The sequence below is a fragment of the Copidosoma floridanum genome, unplaced genomic scaffold (assembly GCF_036245765.1).
Source record: "Copidosoma floridanum isolate Cflo_tuat_1 unplaced genomic scaffold, Cflo_Japanese_pri ptg000021l, whole genome shotgun sequence".
Lineage (NCBI taxonomy): Eukaryota > Metazoa > Arthropoda > Insecta > Hymenoptera > Encyrtidae > Copidosoma > Copidosoma floridanum.
The window spans coordinates 29,921,921-29,935,325 of NW_028321898.1; the positions used below are offsets into that span (position 1 = coordinate 29,921,921).

At 32.8% G+C, this 13,405-nt stretch overlaps 1 protein-coding gene across 1 annotated transcript in view; it reads left to right on the top strand.

Annotated features, from left to right (window-relative positions):
* The window catches only part of LOC106647824 (uncharacterized), a 263,442-nt gene that overhangs the window by 247,708 nt on the left and 2,329 nt on the right, over nt 1-13,405 (top strand). Inside the window, exons 11-22 of the mRNA XM_089594588.1 lie at nt 2,343-2,431; nt 2,977-3,066; nt 3,306-3,350; nt 3,453-3,479; nt 3,589-3,636; nt 3,938-4,042; nt 4,188-4,232; nt 5,045-5,104; nt 12,314-12,340; nt 12,429-12,482; nt 12,773-12,799; nt 13,061-13,096. Of these exons, the coding sequence (XP_089450714.1) occupies nt 2,343-2,431; nt 2,977-3,066; nt 3,306-3,350; nt 3,453-3,479; nt 3,589-3,636; nt 3,938-4,042; nt 4,188-4,232; nt 5,045-5,104; nt 12,314-12,340; nt 12,429-12,482; nt 12,773-12,799; nt 13,061-13,096 (653 nt within the window). The remainder of the gene's footprint in view (nt 1-2,342; nt 2,432-2,976; nt 3,067-3,305; nt 3,351-3,452; nt 3,480-3,588; nt 3,637-3,937; nt 4,043-4,187; nt 4,233-5,044; nt 5,105-12,313; nt 12,341-12,428; nt 12,483-12,772; nt 12,800-13,060; nt 13,097-13,405) is intronic.

The window sequence follows — 13,405 nt, forward strand, 5'->3', positions numbered from 1 at the left end:
TTTTTTTTTTTGCCCTTCGAGCACTTACGTGTGTGTGTGGGTCTATTGTTTTTATACTTTTATCGCGTCGGCTATTATGTTTTTTATTTTTTCTTGATTTTTCAATTTTAGACAAATTCTGGAAAATTTCACGTGTCAAAGTATTATTACTATATAAAATATAGCAATTACAAATCAACGGAGATTGTATACAATATATACACGCACGTACCCACGCACACACGTGCGAGCAAAAGCTGTATTTAGCATACAAAGTGTACATAAATAATTTGAGCTTTTGTATAATACGCGTACGATCAGTACAAACTGCTAGTGGAAGGTATAAAGCCACGCAAAGGGTCTCAAGGATGCTGGGGCTGAGCTCCTGGCCATTCCTCGGGACTCGTAGATATGTACATAGTTTTGGGTCTCTCTCTCTCTCTCTGTCTCTTTGCAACTAATTTGTGTTTACGTAGCAAACATGTACATTATGTATAACACCCATACCACCAACAACCAACACCACCCACTTACAACTATATTACCACCATCGCACGCCAACACCGGTCTCCTTTAAAGCGCGCCTCTCGTAAGTTGTCGTTGGACCCAACATGCTAATCCACTAATACGCCAACGCGCCGCTACGCCGCTACCTATACTATCCACCTCGAGGGCTATAAATGTCGAGGGGAGGCTCTTCTTGGCTTCTTCTTCTTCTTCTTCTTTGCGTCACATTTTTCCGTAAGTATTAATATTTTCGTTTTGACGCACCTTCTAATGACAACAACTTACTGTACTCGAATCGGGCATTTTCCGCGTTACTCAATTCCAATATGATCAACTGCGAATTTTGCGAAAATCGTTGTTCCAATGGATTATAGTCCTTGTCGATGTGAACTGGAAACGTCCGAGTCAGGTATGGTTTGTTGTAACTGTATTAATTATATGTTTACGTGTACATTTCTTTTACTGTAAAATATTGTAATGTTGTAACATTTATTAGACATATGTAATTAAGAGGATGAGCATGTTTTAACTGGTGGTTATTTATTTTTTTTTGTTGCTGTGATTTAACATACACGTTTTGGTTTTTTGTACCTAAATTTTTATAACGTATGAAAAACACGTAACAATAAAAATGTACTGTCGTATTTAGTTGTACTGTTTTGATTAACTAAAGTAGATTTTGAAATTTTGGAAATGTATGAATTTTTCAAATAAACCAATTGGTTAACATAAGTACACAATGATTGCAGTGTTATTAAAAGTCATGAAAAACGTGTGACATTATTGAAACATTTCACGCATAGTCGATACTTCGTTTGTCGATCACTGTAAGCATTGTGTATGTATTTAAACACTGTAACGTGTTACGATATTAATGAAATCAGAAAGAAATTAAAAATTAGAATTTCATCACCTTTTGGATTCATTGACTTCAATTCGTATACATATTAATAATCCAAGTAGAGTATTCATAAGCCACTTGTTCGCATCCATAACACTTTACTAAATTTCATGTTTATCAATACACTCTTTTTTTCTAGCAACAGTGTTCGTTGTATATAATTATTTTAGTTTACCTAGATATTGTATATATGTATATTGGTACAATTAATGCACACAACTCCATGAAAAACCGTAAAAAATCCTACACTCCCGAAAAAACAAGTACTTACAATGAAGGATGCCGAAAGGATAAAAGGCGTCCAAACTCGTAGCTCACAAAAAAAGAAGGGGAGAGAGCCGTGGTGTCCGGAGAGGTGAAAAAAAAAAAAAAAAGTGCGAAGCCTTCTGTAATGATTGTAGGGAGACCGAGGCCGCGATGGCAGCCTGACGATGCGAGGCCCAAAGGGTGAGCACGGTGCCCCAGGACTTCAGGGCTCGAGGGGCGAGCGAGGCCTGCAAGGTAGAAAACGCACTACCAGCCTATAAGTCCGTAATCGCAGTATGGTATCCTTATACAGTCTCTATTGTCGCTCTGGTGGCTGGGCTATATAAAACATGCATTACCTCGCTCTACTCCTTGTTTGTGATCATAATATTATGTTATATCGTTAACTATGGATGTATACGTTTATCTCTATAAATATCAAAGTATACCGTTGGTCGTTGAAAGATAATATCGCCCCAAGTTTTTTCTTTTTTTTTTTTTTTCCTTCGTATACACCGCATATCTCGCATCAAGCTGTTGTCGTTTACAGGTTCTACTCTACACTCTGCTGGAGGATGAATCGATGCTTTGGCGTAACAATACATGTCACTATATTACCGAAGCTTTTGTTTTAAGCACTTAATAGTTTATCCATACGTTTGACGCACGAGTTCTGAATGTTGGTGTGTTTTTTGCTTATGAATTGCAGGTCCTAAGGGAGACTCTGGAACGCCAGGGTTGACTGGTGCCGACGGGCTCAACGGCGAGCCCGGCATCCAAGGACCTCCTGGATTACCTGTAAGTTTAGTAGTCGAACTGCTATTTTTCTAACAAAGAATATTTTATGGTCTGATGAGAATTCGAAAATATGAGGTGTTTTCATTACTTGATGATACTAGCATGACTTACCCCTTTCGAACGTATAATCGGTCGACTATAGTTAATTTTCCGTCAGTTCTTTAAATTTAAAATAGAGGACTAGTTTTTTGTTCGAAAGACAATAATTTAATCCAAAACGACATCTTCTCGTTAATTGAATCGTTGAATCAAATGAGATGATACCCCATGAGGTTGGTACCAAATCCCCATGGGGTATCATCTCATTTTTTATCTTTCTCATTTTATCAAAATGCTGTTTTTCTCCCACTCTTCGGATTCATGTAAAATAGTATATTATATCGTTATATATCACCGCATCGCAACGATCGTAATTTACGTGCAACGTGTATGTTGTATACGCTGAAACTCTAGTTTTTCATTTTCTAAAGTATATTACAACTTAGTCATGGTCCAAGTTTTTGCAATTCAAACCTTGAATCTGCTTACGAGTAAACCATTTTTAGGGTCTTGCTGGAACGAAAGGAGAAAAGGGAGATTATGGTGATATTGGGCCTCCAGGACTTATGGGTCCTCCTGGTTTACCTGGACCGCCGGTGAGCACAACTATTAATTTTTTCTCAATTGCTCGCTTAAAATTGTTATTTGAGTATAATAATCTTCAATTTGAATAAAAATATATTTGTGTGCTAGGTAATACTTTTATATTTCAATTTTACATGTTTATATCACTATAAATACACCAAGACTATGGAAACAGTGAACACTCGATAACAAAATTTGTAAACTGTTGTTTAAATTAAACTAATAAATCTCGTTTAATTGGGATTTTTAGGGATACCCAGGCCAAAAAGGCGACAAGGGCGACAAAGGCGAATCGGTAGGTCGAATCATCTAATAGTTGATTACCTTTACGATTATTTGCGATCAAAAATTTAAACTTTGATTTCTTTTGCATGACTCTCTGGACTGGAATAAACAGAAATACAAAAAATTAAGGCGGAGACAGGTAAATAACAATAATAATAAAAATCGCTACTTATGAATAATTTTCGAGCTTTAAGAATAAAAAAAAAATTCACTTTTTTTCAAAACTAATTTTAACTTTATGTATCTAGGGTGACAGCACGTTTGAAGTGAATGCTGGTGAAATGACGGGTTCATATGTAAGTTGGGTTGTTATTGTAATTACATAACTTCAATCATTTTTAAAATATATAAGATACGTACCAACAATAGATATAAGTACTTGAACAAAAGTTGAGGCTCTGTTAATTTCTCAATTTCTAAGCTAATTCTAGTAATTATGTTCCTAAGTGTTTGTCTAGAAAAAAATTGTATCTAGATTTACCAAACCAAAGACTTTATATAAATTCATTTTTTCAAAATTCGTTTATGTTTCATTTAAAAATAAAGTGATGAAAAATAAAAATTACTACTTATTTGAAAAAAAAACTTCCTTTCCAGATCATGGGACCTCCTGGACCACCAGGACCTGCAGGCTCACCAGGACTCCAAGGTCCTCCCGGTATTAAGGGAGACCGAGGGCGTGATGGAGCTAAGGGCGACCCTGTCAGTAATAATTTTAACTTTTCTTTCCATTGTAGCTGCTCCAAACTGCGCACTATTACAAAAAATCAAAGAAACAATCAATGGCAAAATAAAAAAAAAAAATGATTGAAAATTTTGTTATGGTGTTTTTTTTTCTATTTTTCAGGGTGAAAAGGGTCCAAAAGGTGATCCTGGCCCCATGGGACTTCCGGTATGTATACAAACGTATTATAAAAATTTTACCATGGAAAGAACGTCCAAACATTTAATGGTTAATTTATATTTGCACAAAACTTTTCTAAGTGGGTGTATTTTTACCACAATTTTAAATACCGCCAGCACCAAATCTAAAGTTTTAATTGATCTTGAACGAAGCTTGTTAGAATGAATGTTTGATGCAGATCGATAACTAATCAGAATTTCCATTGGTCTACTTCGGTTACTCATTATCGTCGAGTAAATACAACTTCGACGTAATACAATAGCCATCAATCACCATTGAAACTTCGCTAATTAGATGTTGCCATTAAAGTTTCGAATGCCAAAGTAAATGTAGTCAACCAGCGGCAAACAATTACCATTATACGGATGCCCAGCAGATGGGTAGAGCTTTACGATCTTTTGAAGGATAATTAATTTATCGACAGTAAATTCATGGTCTCTTGATAGTGAACAAAAAAATTAACTCGAAGACTCCAAGTAACTTAATTGTTATGCATACTGATAGTGCATCTGCCGTAATATACAAAATTTTAATAATTTTTAAATCCCTATACAGTAAACTGTAAGCAATGACTATGACAATGACTGTTGACGACTAGTAACGATTAATCATTTTAAGTTAAGCCCAATTTTGTTTGGTTTTGGTCTGCATGGACAAAGTTTTGTTTAAAAAAAAATATGCTCATACCCTTCAGTTAAAATAATCGAGAAAAATTATGCTGATTCCCTTATGTTATAGATGAGTTAAGTAAATCGTACGTAAATACACTCATCAAAAAAATTAATTTTTTTTTTTTTCAGGGACCGATGGGACTTCGAGGGGAATCAGGGAGGCCAGGAGAAGGAAAACCAGGCACCATGGTAAGATCGAGGAACACTCGTTTGTAGCCATGACAATTATATATGCCTTCGTCAATCGGTCGTTCAGTGTAAAAAAGTTGAACAGTTCACAATGTCGATAATCTCGCGCAGTCACGGAAAACTTTAGTCTAACGTTAGGATTTTCGTTAAAGAGATGTAAGAGTACCTCAACTGAAAATTGAAAATTTAGATGCTGACATGAGAATTACAGTATTGCATTGCTTTGACTCATACTCGACAGTCAACAAATGAATAAATAACAAATGGTAGATTATCATTTTAAATTTGGATAGTATTATGGAATATATGTATATATAAACGTTATCTGCAATCTTAAAAACTTTTACACTTACAAAGTCATATGAAATAGATGTGTCATAAACATTTTTTTAAATACCTTACGATCGATCGTCGTGGTTTAAAATTTTATTTTACACAACCTTGCATCTCTTTAAGAAAACTAATCAACGTAGTTTTTGGTGTTTTTGTGATCATCCTCAGTTTACATGACTTTTGGAAGCAGAAATAATTTTTTTGCGTGAGACATATTGATCAACTATCACATTCACGTCTATAATCAAAACAAGTCTGATTGTTGTTGCTGTTCTTGAACTATCAATTCTTTACGACTCTATGGTGTCGTATTCACAGATAATTTTATTCCGCGATTAATAGGAAATTCACATCATCAAGTTTGAATTGTACATATCTTTCGAAAGTTCTTTTACTTAATTAACTTTCACCCAAGGTAATATTATTCCAAATTCGTGATAAGTTAATATGGTATCCATGGTCGGAGGAAACTCTTTGAACTTACAATTTATTTATTTACACAACCCAAGATTTTTTATCGAGTTTTTTTATTATTATTATTTTGTATGCATAGATATAAAGATTAAAGAGTCCTTTTCTTTTTTTATGTATTATTATTTGAATCCACCAAGGAGACTGTATGTAAATAAAATTTAAAAAATGAATAAATATATAATATTTTCTTTGAAATACAACATTGGCTCGTCAAATGATTGTTTCATATCATATAACTATGCTTTCATTTTGTAATTAGTAAAAATTCATTAGCTGCTTTTTCACGCAACGTAGAAAAACTTGTAAAATATTCGAAAATAAGGATAACTAAGGGTATTCTTGCGGTTTTTTAAGAAGTTAATTTTCAACACATAAGTTAAAAAATTAGAACACTTTTTCTAAACTATCATTCATCTTGTTACTCAATATTAAGTTACGAACTAATGAACATTTGTTTTAAAAATCTGATGGTACCAACACTGTGAAAAAAATTTATGTGGTCACCAATTATTTCACATTTGATACTCTGTTAAATAAAAAAGTGTGCTAATTACGTTCTAACGTTCTAAATAATCCAAGTTGATGCTTAATTATAATTTATCATGAATTATCCTTTTAATAAAAATAGACATATACATTATCTAATGATTTTGTAACAAGCAGATTACCCGCAATAAGATTCTTAGTTACTCCCACAGTGACTTTTCGATGTCAATTTAAGATTACACATAAAATGAAAGCGTAATGTCGAATAAACTATTATTACGTGAGCCTAAGTTATAGTAAATGCATAAAAATCAACTATTGGCATTAGAAACGTCACTGTGTTGTATTAGAAAAAAAAAACAGAGTAGCTTAACGAAATTCTAAACTTTATTAATAATAGGCTTAAAAAACACAGGTTGGCGCGTGGTGATGATCCGACTAACGACTAACATGGGATAGGTACTACAAAGATAACCGACAATAACCTATCTAACGCAGACCAGCCAGGACTTTGCGGACAGGCGCAAAGAACCTGATCTCTGAATATACATACACAAACAAAAATATTTTAAAAGTAAAAAAAAAAAAGTAACGAAACACATGCGTCTCGAGCCTAATAATCTTTAAGCACGTGTTTGTCAAACGAGCAAACGAGAAAGAGAGAGAGAGAAAGCGTTTTTCCTCTGTATAATCCAAGTCCAAGCATTAACGCAAAGAATAAAAACCCCTCCGGCATCTCTGGATGCGTCGAATATATATTTTGTCACGGATTCCGTAATCGTATACATAAATATAATTATGTGTAAGCCGCGCTAGTTTTCGATTAAGATATTTGTGAATCTCGTGAAAATTGGCGTGTCTGCCTTACCACTCGATCGAAAGGATCACGTATTTTTATCAAAAAATTGTTTGTAGTTTCATTTGATGAAAAAAAAAAAAAAAAAAAAAAATCGGAATAATCTTTCGTTCAACTGTACTTACAGTTGAAACAAAAGTTATTACCTATAATATAATATATGTTATGAAACAAATTAGATTTTTGTAAATGAAAATTATAGATTAGAATTATCTCATTGTTATGAAGTTGCTTTGATAGAAATTTTTAGTTTCTTTTACATAGTAATTTGAAAACTAAATTATAATCACTTATGGACTAAAGATCAGTTGATTTTATTTTAATTAGATAGGTTTTAATAATGTTTGTATCCGACTTAACATTATCATTAGGTATTCGTAATCTAATTATATATACAAAAATTGTATATTTTTCACCGATATAATTACTACTTAATCACTGTATGATGTAACGATTTGGTCAATGATGCGGTAAACATTAAATATATATTATTCATGCTTTAAGCAATTTAACACCGTGGATATTTATGTACTTCAAAATACATATATAATATCAATAATTTTGAAGCGTTCAATTGTTATTAAAACTGTCGAATCATCGTAGTAAGTTTAAAATGATAACATAATTAAGAATTTTTCGGAATCGAGTATATTCCTAATGTTTTATATACTCTCATTAGCTGATTTATCACCCCGAAAAATCATTTAAATGATTTTTATTAAAAAATGAGGAGGAAAATGTAGGTATTGGTAGAAAAAATATTGTCATAGGAAAGACACGCCGATTTCTGCGTATAAACGATATAAAATAACGCCTTGCATGCGATAATGTGTTTATGATGATAGTAGAAACAGGAAACCAGTTGAATGTATTCATACAAAGATATTTAAATTTAAGCAAAAAAAATTATCCATATCTTCGAACCTAAGCTCAACAGAACACCATAGTTGTTTGTCATTTTTTAAATTATTTTGAATATTTGCCAATATTTCATTAAACGTTAATATAAAATGTAAATGAAAAAAAAAAAAAAAAAAAAAAAAAAATTATAATAGCATGTTTTATTGAGCTTAGTTTTCGTTGAGAAATGATAAAATAATTCAAAAAAAAGGAAATGGCCATGTTTTTTATACACATGCTGAAATCAATAATATATTTTCAAAAGTTCTTCATGAGAAACAAAATAATATCATGAACGCGCAAACGTAGATTTTTGATGTGTTTAAAATGTTGTAACTGTCAAATAGTGTTTGAAGCCAACATTAATACACAATATTATACTTGGTGGAAAAAATGGATATTAAATAAAATTCTTGAAATTTACAACTACTTGTAAATAATAAGTAATTTTTGGAAAAGTACAGTTTTTCAGTACAAGAGTTTAGTTGATAATTATCAAAATATATTTTTGTATTTCATAACTGCACTGCCATTGCAGTTGGACTTTCACCGTTGATTTCTTTAGAAGCATCGGCTGTTATTTTAATGATATACATGTCTACGCCTTGATGTTTGACGTATTTTTAGAACATACACTTGAAAAGTAGTAAAGATAACAAGTAGTGTCAACATACTTGGTGTTACAACATTTTTTTCAAATAAAAAACAAGTTTCGTAACTTTGGGAGCTGACGAAAATTGCAATTTTCATATTCAAAAATAAATCAAATTGAAAAAAAAAAATACTAAAAAAGCATTTAAAAGACTTTCGTTTCCTCCTCAAGTTTGACCTTCGCAACTTGACAAGCGTGAGTCTAGTTTTTTCCACTTGTAAATAAAATGTTGATCTCCTGATCATAGACAGTGCAGGTTGGAAGGTCGAATAACCCGCTAAAATGCAGAAATATCAAATTACAGTATACAGTATTGAAGAGAAAGACAATTGAAAATTGTAAAAGAATCGTGGTACACAAAAGTATTATATGATACAGATTTTATGTAATTTTAAGACGCCATTCTCATTATCTTTTTACTAAGATATTAATTAACAGTTCATGGATACAAAGACAAAAAATGCAAGGTACAGTACAACTTTTTTAAAATTATTGTTATTGTTACAATACCAGTATAAAGAGTCGATAATATTTGAAATTTTTCAATACCACAAGTTGAAAAATTTAAGACAAGATGATTTTTTTCTCATATTATTTAATAATTGAAACTACAAAATTGTTAACAAACGATTGGAAACCTTCTAGAGTAACTACCTGTTTTTCGAATACAATTGAATCACACAGGAATGGCGACTTGAAAAATAAATTTAAAAAACTATTGCATACTCGAAATCGGTGTACTTCTCACGCGGAGCTATTGGCAAAATGAAAATTACTTAACAAATAATATGGAAAATTTCACATTGATCTCAAAAGCTCACACCAGCGAACCGTAATTTTTTTTTAGCAAAAATATAGCTGTTTTCGTAAGGTGTGCCAAATTTTTCTAAAAGGAATGAGTTTAAAAATTTCTTCTGGAGTACTTTAATCAAATTAAGAATAACGATTGGTTGACCCCTCAAACCTATATTGAAATAGGCGCATAAATATCAGCTCATTTTTTATCTGACATCTTTGCCACTATTTAATTATCGCATCTTTTATTTAATAATTTCTCCGTTTTAAATAAATTTCAACCCTCCAATGTTTCTGAAAAATTAGAATTTTATAACATTTACCACAAACAAAGTTACACTTGAAGCTATTAAATTATACATTAAAAAAAAAAAAAATTAAATCAAATATTTTTTCACAAAGTTTCCATTGTTTGTGATAAAATATGATAGATTGTATGAATTTGGACTTGTTTGGACAAAAATTATTCAAGTACTATCATGAATATTTATGACAGCGCCTAAGTCAATTTAGATTTCCAATATTTCAAAACAGATTCACCCTAAAATCAAAGTGTTGTGTGATGAAAATTTGCACTGGTTAATTATTAACATCCACACGATCCCTTTAAACATAAAAAACAAGCTGTGGTGTTGGAATACAAAAAATCCAGAAACGTAGTCATGTAGAGGTAAAAAGTGTGCACGGATGAAAAAAGAAAAATTGGCTTTGTACATAATATACAAAATGAGATTAAAAATGTATCGACGAAGGAGCGGGAATCTCGTACGCAGTTCTGTAATGTTAATTGTAATTTAAGTACTTAAACCGATTAGGCTAGAAAATTCGAGAGCAAAAGAAAATTGTCAGCGGAATTTGAGTGATGATGTTCGAAGGCACTGTCGGACTTGATAGGCCCGAATTTGTAAAAAATGAACTTAAGAGTAATGTAATCAAACTAAAATTATCGCCGTAGGATAACGTAGAATTAAGGATTTTAGGGATAATCGGCGTAAGGAGGATAAGAAGCGAAGAGGATGTGCGACTTTAGAAGACTCCAGGAAAAGAAAATCCTCGAATAACAATTAGAAAGACACACGACGACATTACCCTCGACCTATGTATGTTTGTTAATTAAATGATGATTTATGCGCAAGCGTTTTCCGAAGAAACTACTATGAATCTCGAAATGATCTAACGGCGTACTTCGTTATTATCAGCATAAAAGTATGCGAAATAAAAAAAAGAGATACTAGAAAGTAAAAAAAAAAAAAAAAAAAAATGATGTGTGGGATGGAGGAAAACGAGACATCGCAATTATGAACTTTTGTTTCAAACAATGTCCTGATTAATAAACAGAATGTGCATGTGCCTGAGGCCTTATTGCTTTTTATAACAGAACCCTAATGATGCTTAACCTCTCACATACCTTATTTCTATAATTTTTTACCTTTATTTTTTACTTTTTTTTGTTTTCTTCTCCTTTACTCTCCTTTTCTTTTAGCAGCCAAAAAATACATGATCAGCTTTGCATTTTGTTCTGATACAAGTCAGCGCCAACCATAAAACAATTTTTTTCTGCAACAGATTTGATTTGATTTTACTTTTTTTTATCAGTTGATCCAATTGTTCTTTTTATTTGGTTCATAAAAAACATTACGATTGATTTTAAGTTTAAAAGCCACATAAATGAAGATAAAAAATAAATAAATAAATAAACAAAACCATACGGATCGAGCACGTGTTCATTTGCTGCGACCACGAGCGTAAGATTCAACATGAAGTTTTATAATCGCAAAAGCGAAAAAAAAAATATTTTCATCATAACATGTAGAGAATATTTGGAAGGAAAATAACTAGTCCGAAGTTGCGATGATTCTTTCCCAGGTGAAACCCAAATACTTTATTTTCTCGCTACAAACGGTAGTCTGTAGACGAAAAAAATCATTATTTCTCATTTTGCGCGTCTTATTTTCCTGTGACTTTTACCTTGTATGCTCTGTTACTACTTTTTTCATTTTTTTAGACACTCATTAATTCTCCTTCGGCCTCATTATGCATGATTTTTCTCACAAAACTATACAAAATCGCGTAATTTATTCAACATTTCGCAATATCTTCTTTATATTGTCTTACGATCGAAATAAAAAAAGCACCAGTCACGTAAGAAAACTTAATTCTTGTATATCGTAAGGTATATACACTCTTTGTCCCTGTGATAAAAGCACTGGATAAACGCATCATCTCTCGTCACCACCGAAATTACTCTCTTACTTTTTTTTCCATCATCGTATTACTATTTTCCCATGTAGCTTCGAATTTCTCACATCCATCTCTTATCTATCATCCACGTGCTGTTTGTTCTCGCAAAATCCGCTACTCTCTTTAGCTGACCGGCTCTCTAGTCTGCCTATACACATAGACGTAGATTTGTAGTAAAAAAGGGCGTCTTAAACGTCCCACTAGAGCTGTTGATACGAATCTTTGCTATCTTTCTTCCTACTCATTTATTCTACCACGAAAAAAAAAAAACTATTGCATCGCATACGTCTCTATCAGTTGGTTATGCACTGTCTACTTTTTTGACCGAAAAAAAAAAAAAAAAAAAAAAAAAAAAAAAAAAAAAAATTCAAGGTAACCGGGAAATACATCCGACACAGTAGTTTATCTGTCCCGGCACCCGCGTCCTATCCATTTTTTCGTCGAATTTCACCTGGTTTTCTCTACCTTTCAGGGCCCACCTGGATTAGACGGTATGAAGGTAAGCATCGACGTTTACACGGCTTTCTCGTTACGAAACACTCGGCGCTCTCGCATTAACTTGTCCTTTTTTTCTTCCGCTCTTTTAGGGAGCCCAAGGCGAGCCTGGTACAAAAGGAGAACGAGGAGAAACGGGTTTGCCCGTAAGTACACACACGCACTATCTATTTTTCACTTGATTTTTGTTTTTTTTTTGTTTTTGTGCAGTGCGCCTAGTTGAACTGATTTCTCGTAGCCACAACAACGATAAACCTTTGTGATTGTTGGGTGCGCGCACTAGAGTAGCGTTACCATTTGATTTTATTGTCGTTGTTGTACTCTAACATCGTTTACAGATTAACATTATTTTGTGAATACTCATTGCTTGGTGTAAAATACAATAACATTGTAGTTGTCGACTAAAACTGAGCTACTGAAATTTCCACCTTTCTAGGGAACTGACGGGATTCCGGGTTCTGAGGTATATATGACCCATGGTGTTGGTGGTATCGTAACACAATTTTTAATTACCTGTAGTACTAAAGAAGTTTATTTTCCCACATTGAACGAAAAAAAAAAAAAAGAAAATAGATCCATATAGTTTAAAAAGCTTGTCAAATGCATGCAATTGAACAAGAGTATTACCTTATATCACATCCTATACAACTCCCGTGAATCCCAATTAGAAGACCCGAAGCGAGAAATACTAATACCAAAACCATTTCTGCCGCCTACATTGCAGGGACCAAAAGGTGACGCGGGACTAAAGGGCGATCCTGTAAGTATCTGGGTTCAGCATAAAAATAATATTTAAAAAAGTACTGGGACGCACTCTAATTAGATCACGTAGAGACAAAAACTCCCTGGGGGATGATGGTTGTTTTCCCCCGAAACAAAAAAAAAAAAAAAAAAAAAAAGTTAATCCGCATGAACGACGCAGCACTCGCTGATGTACGGTGTGTTATATTGCTGCCACCAGTGCCTACCATTCGGAGTATATAGTAGCACTATAGAAATCGCGATGAATTTCATCGTCCGTCCGATTTGTGTGCAACAGATTTTATGTTGTATGATGAAGAAAAAAAAA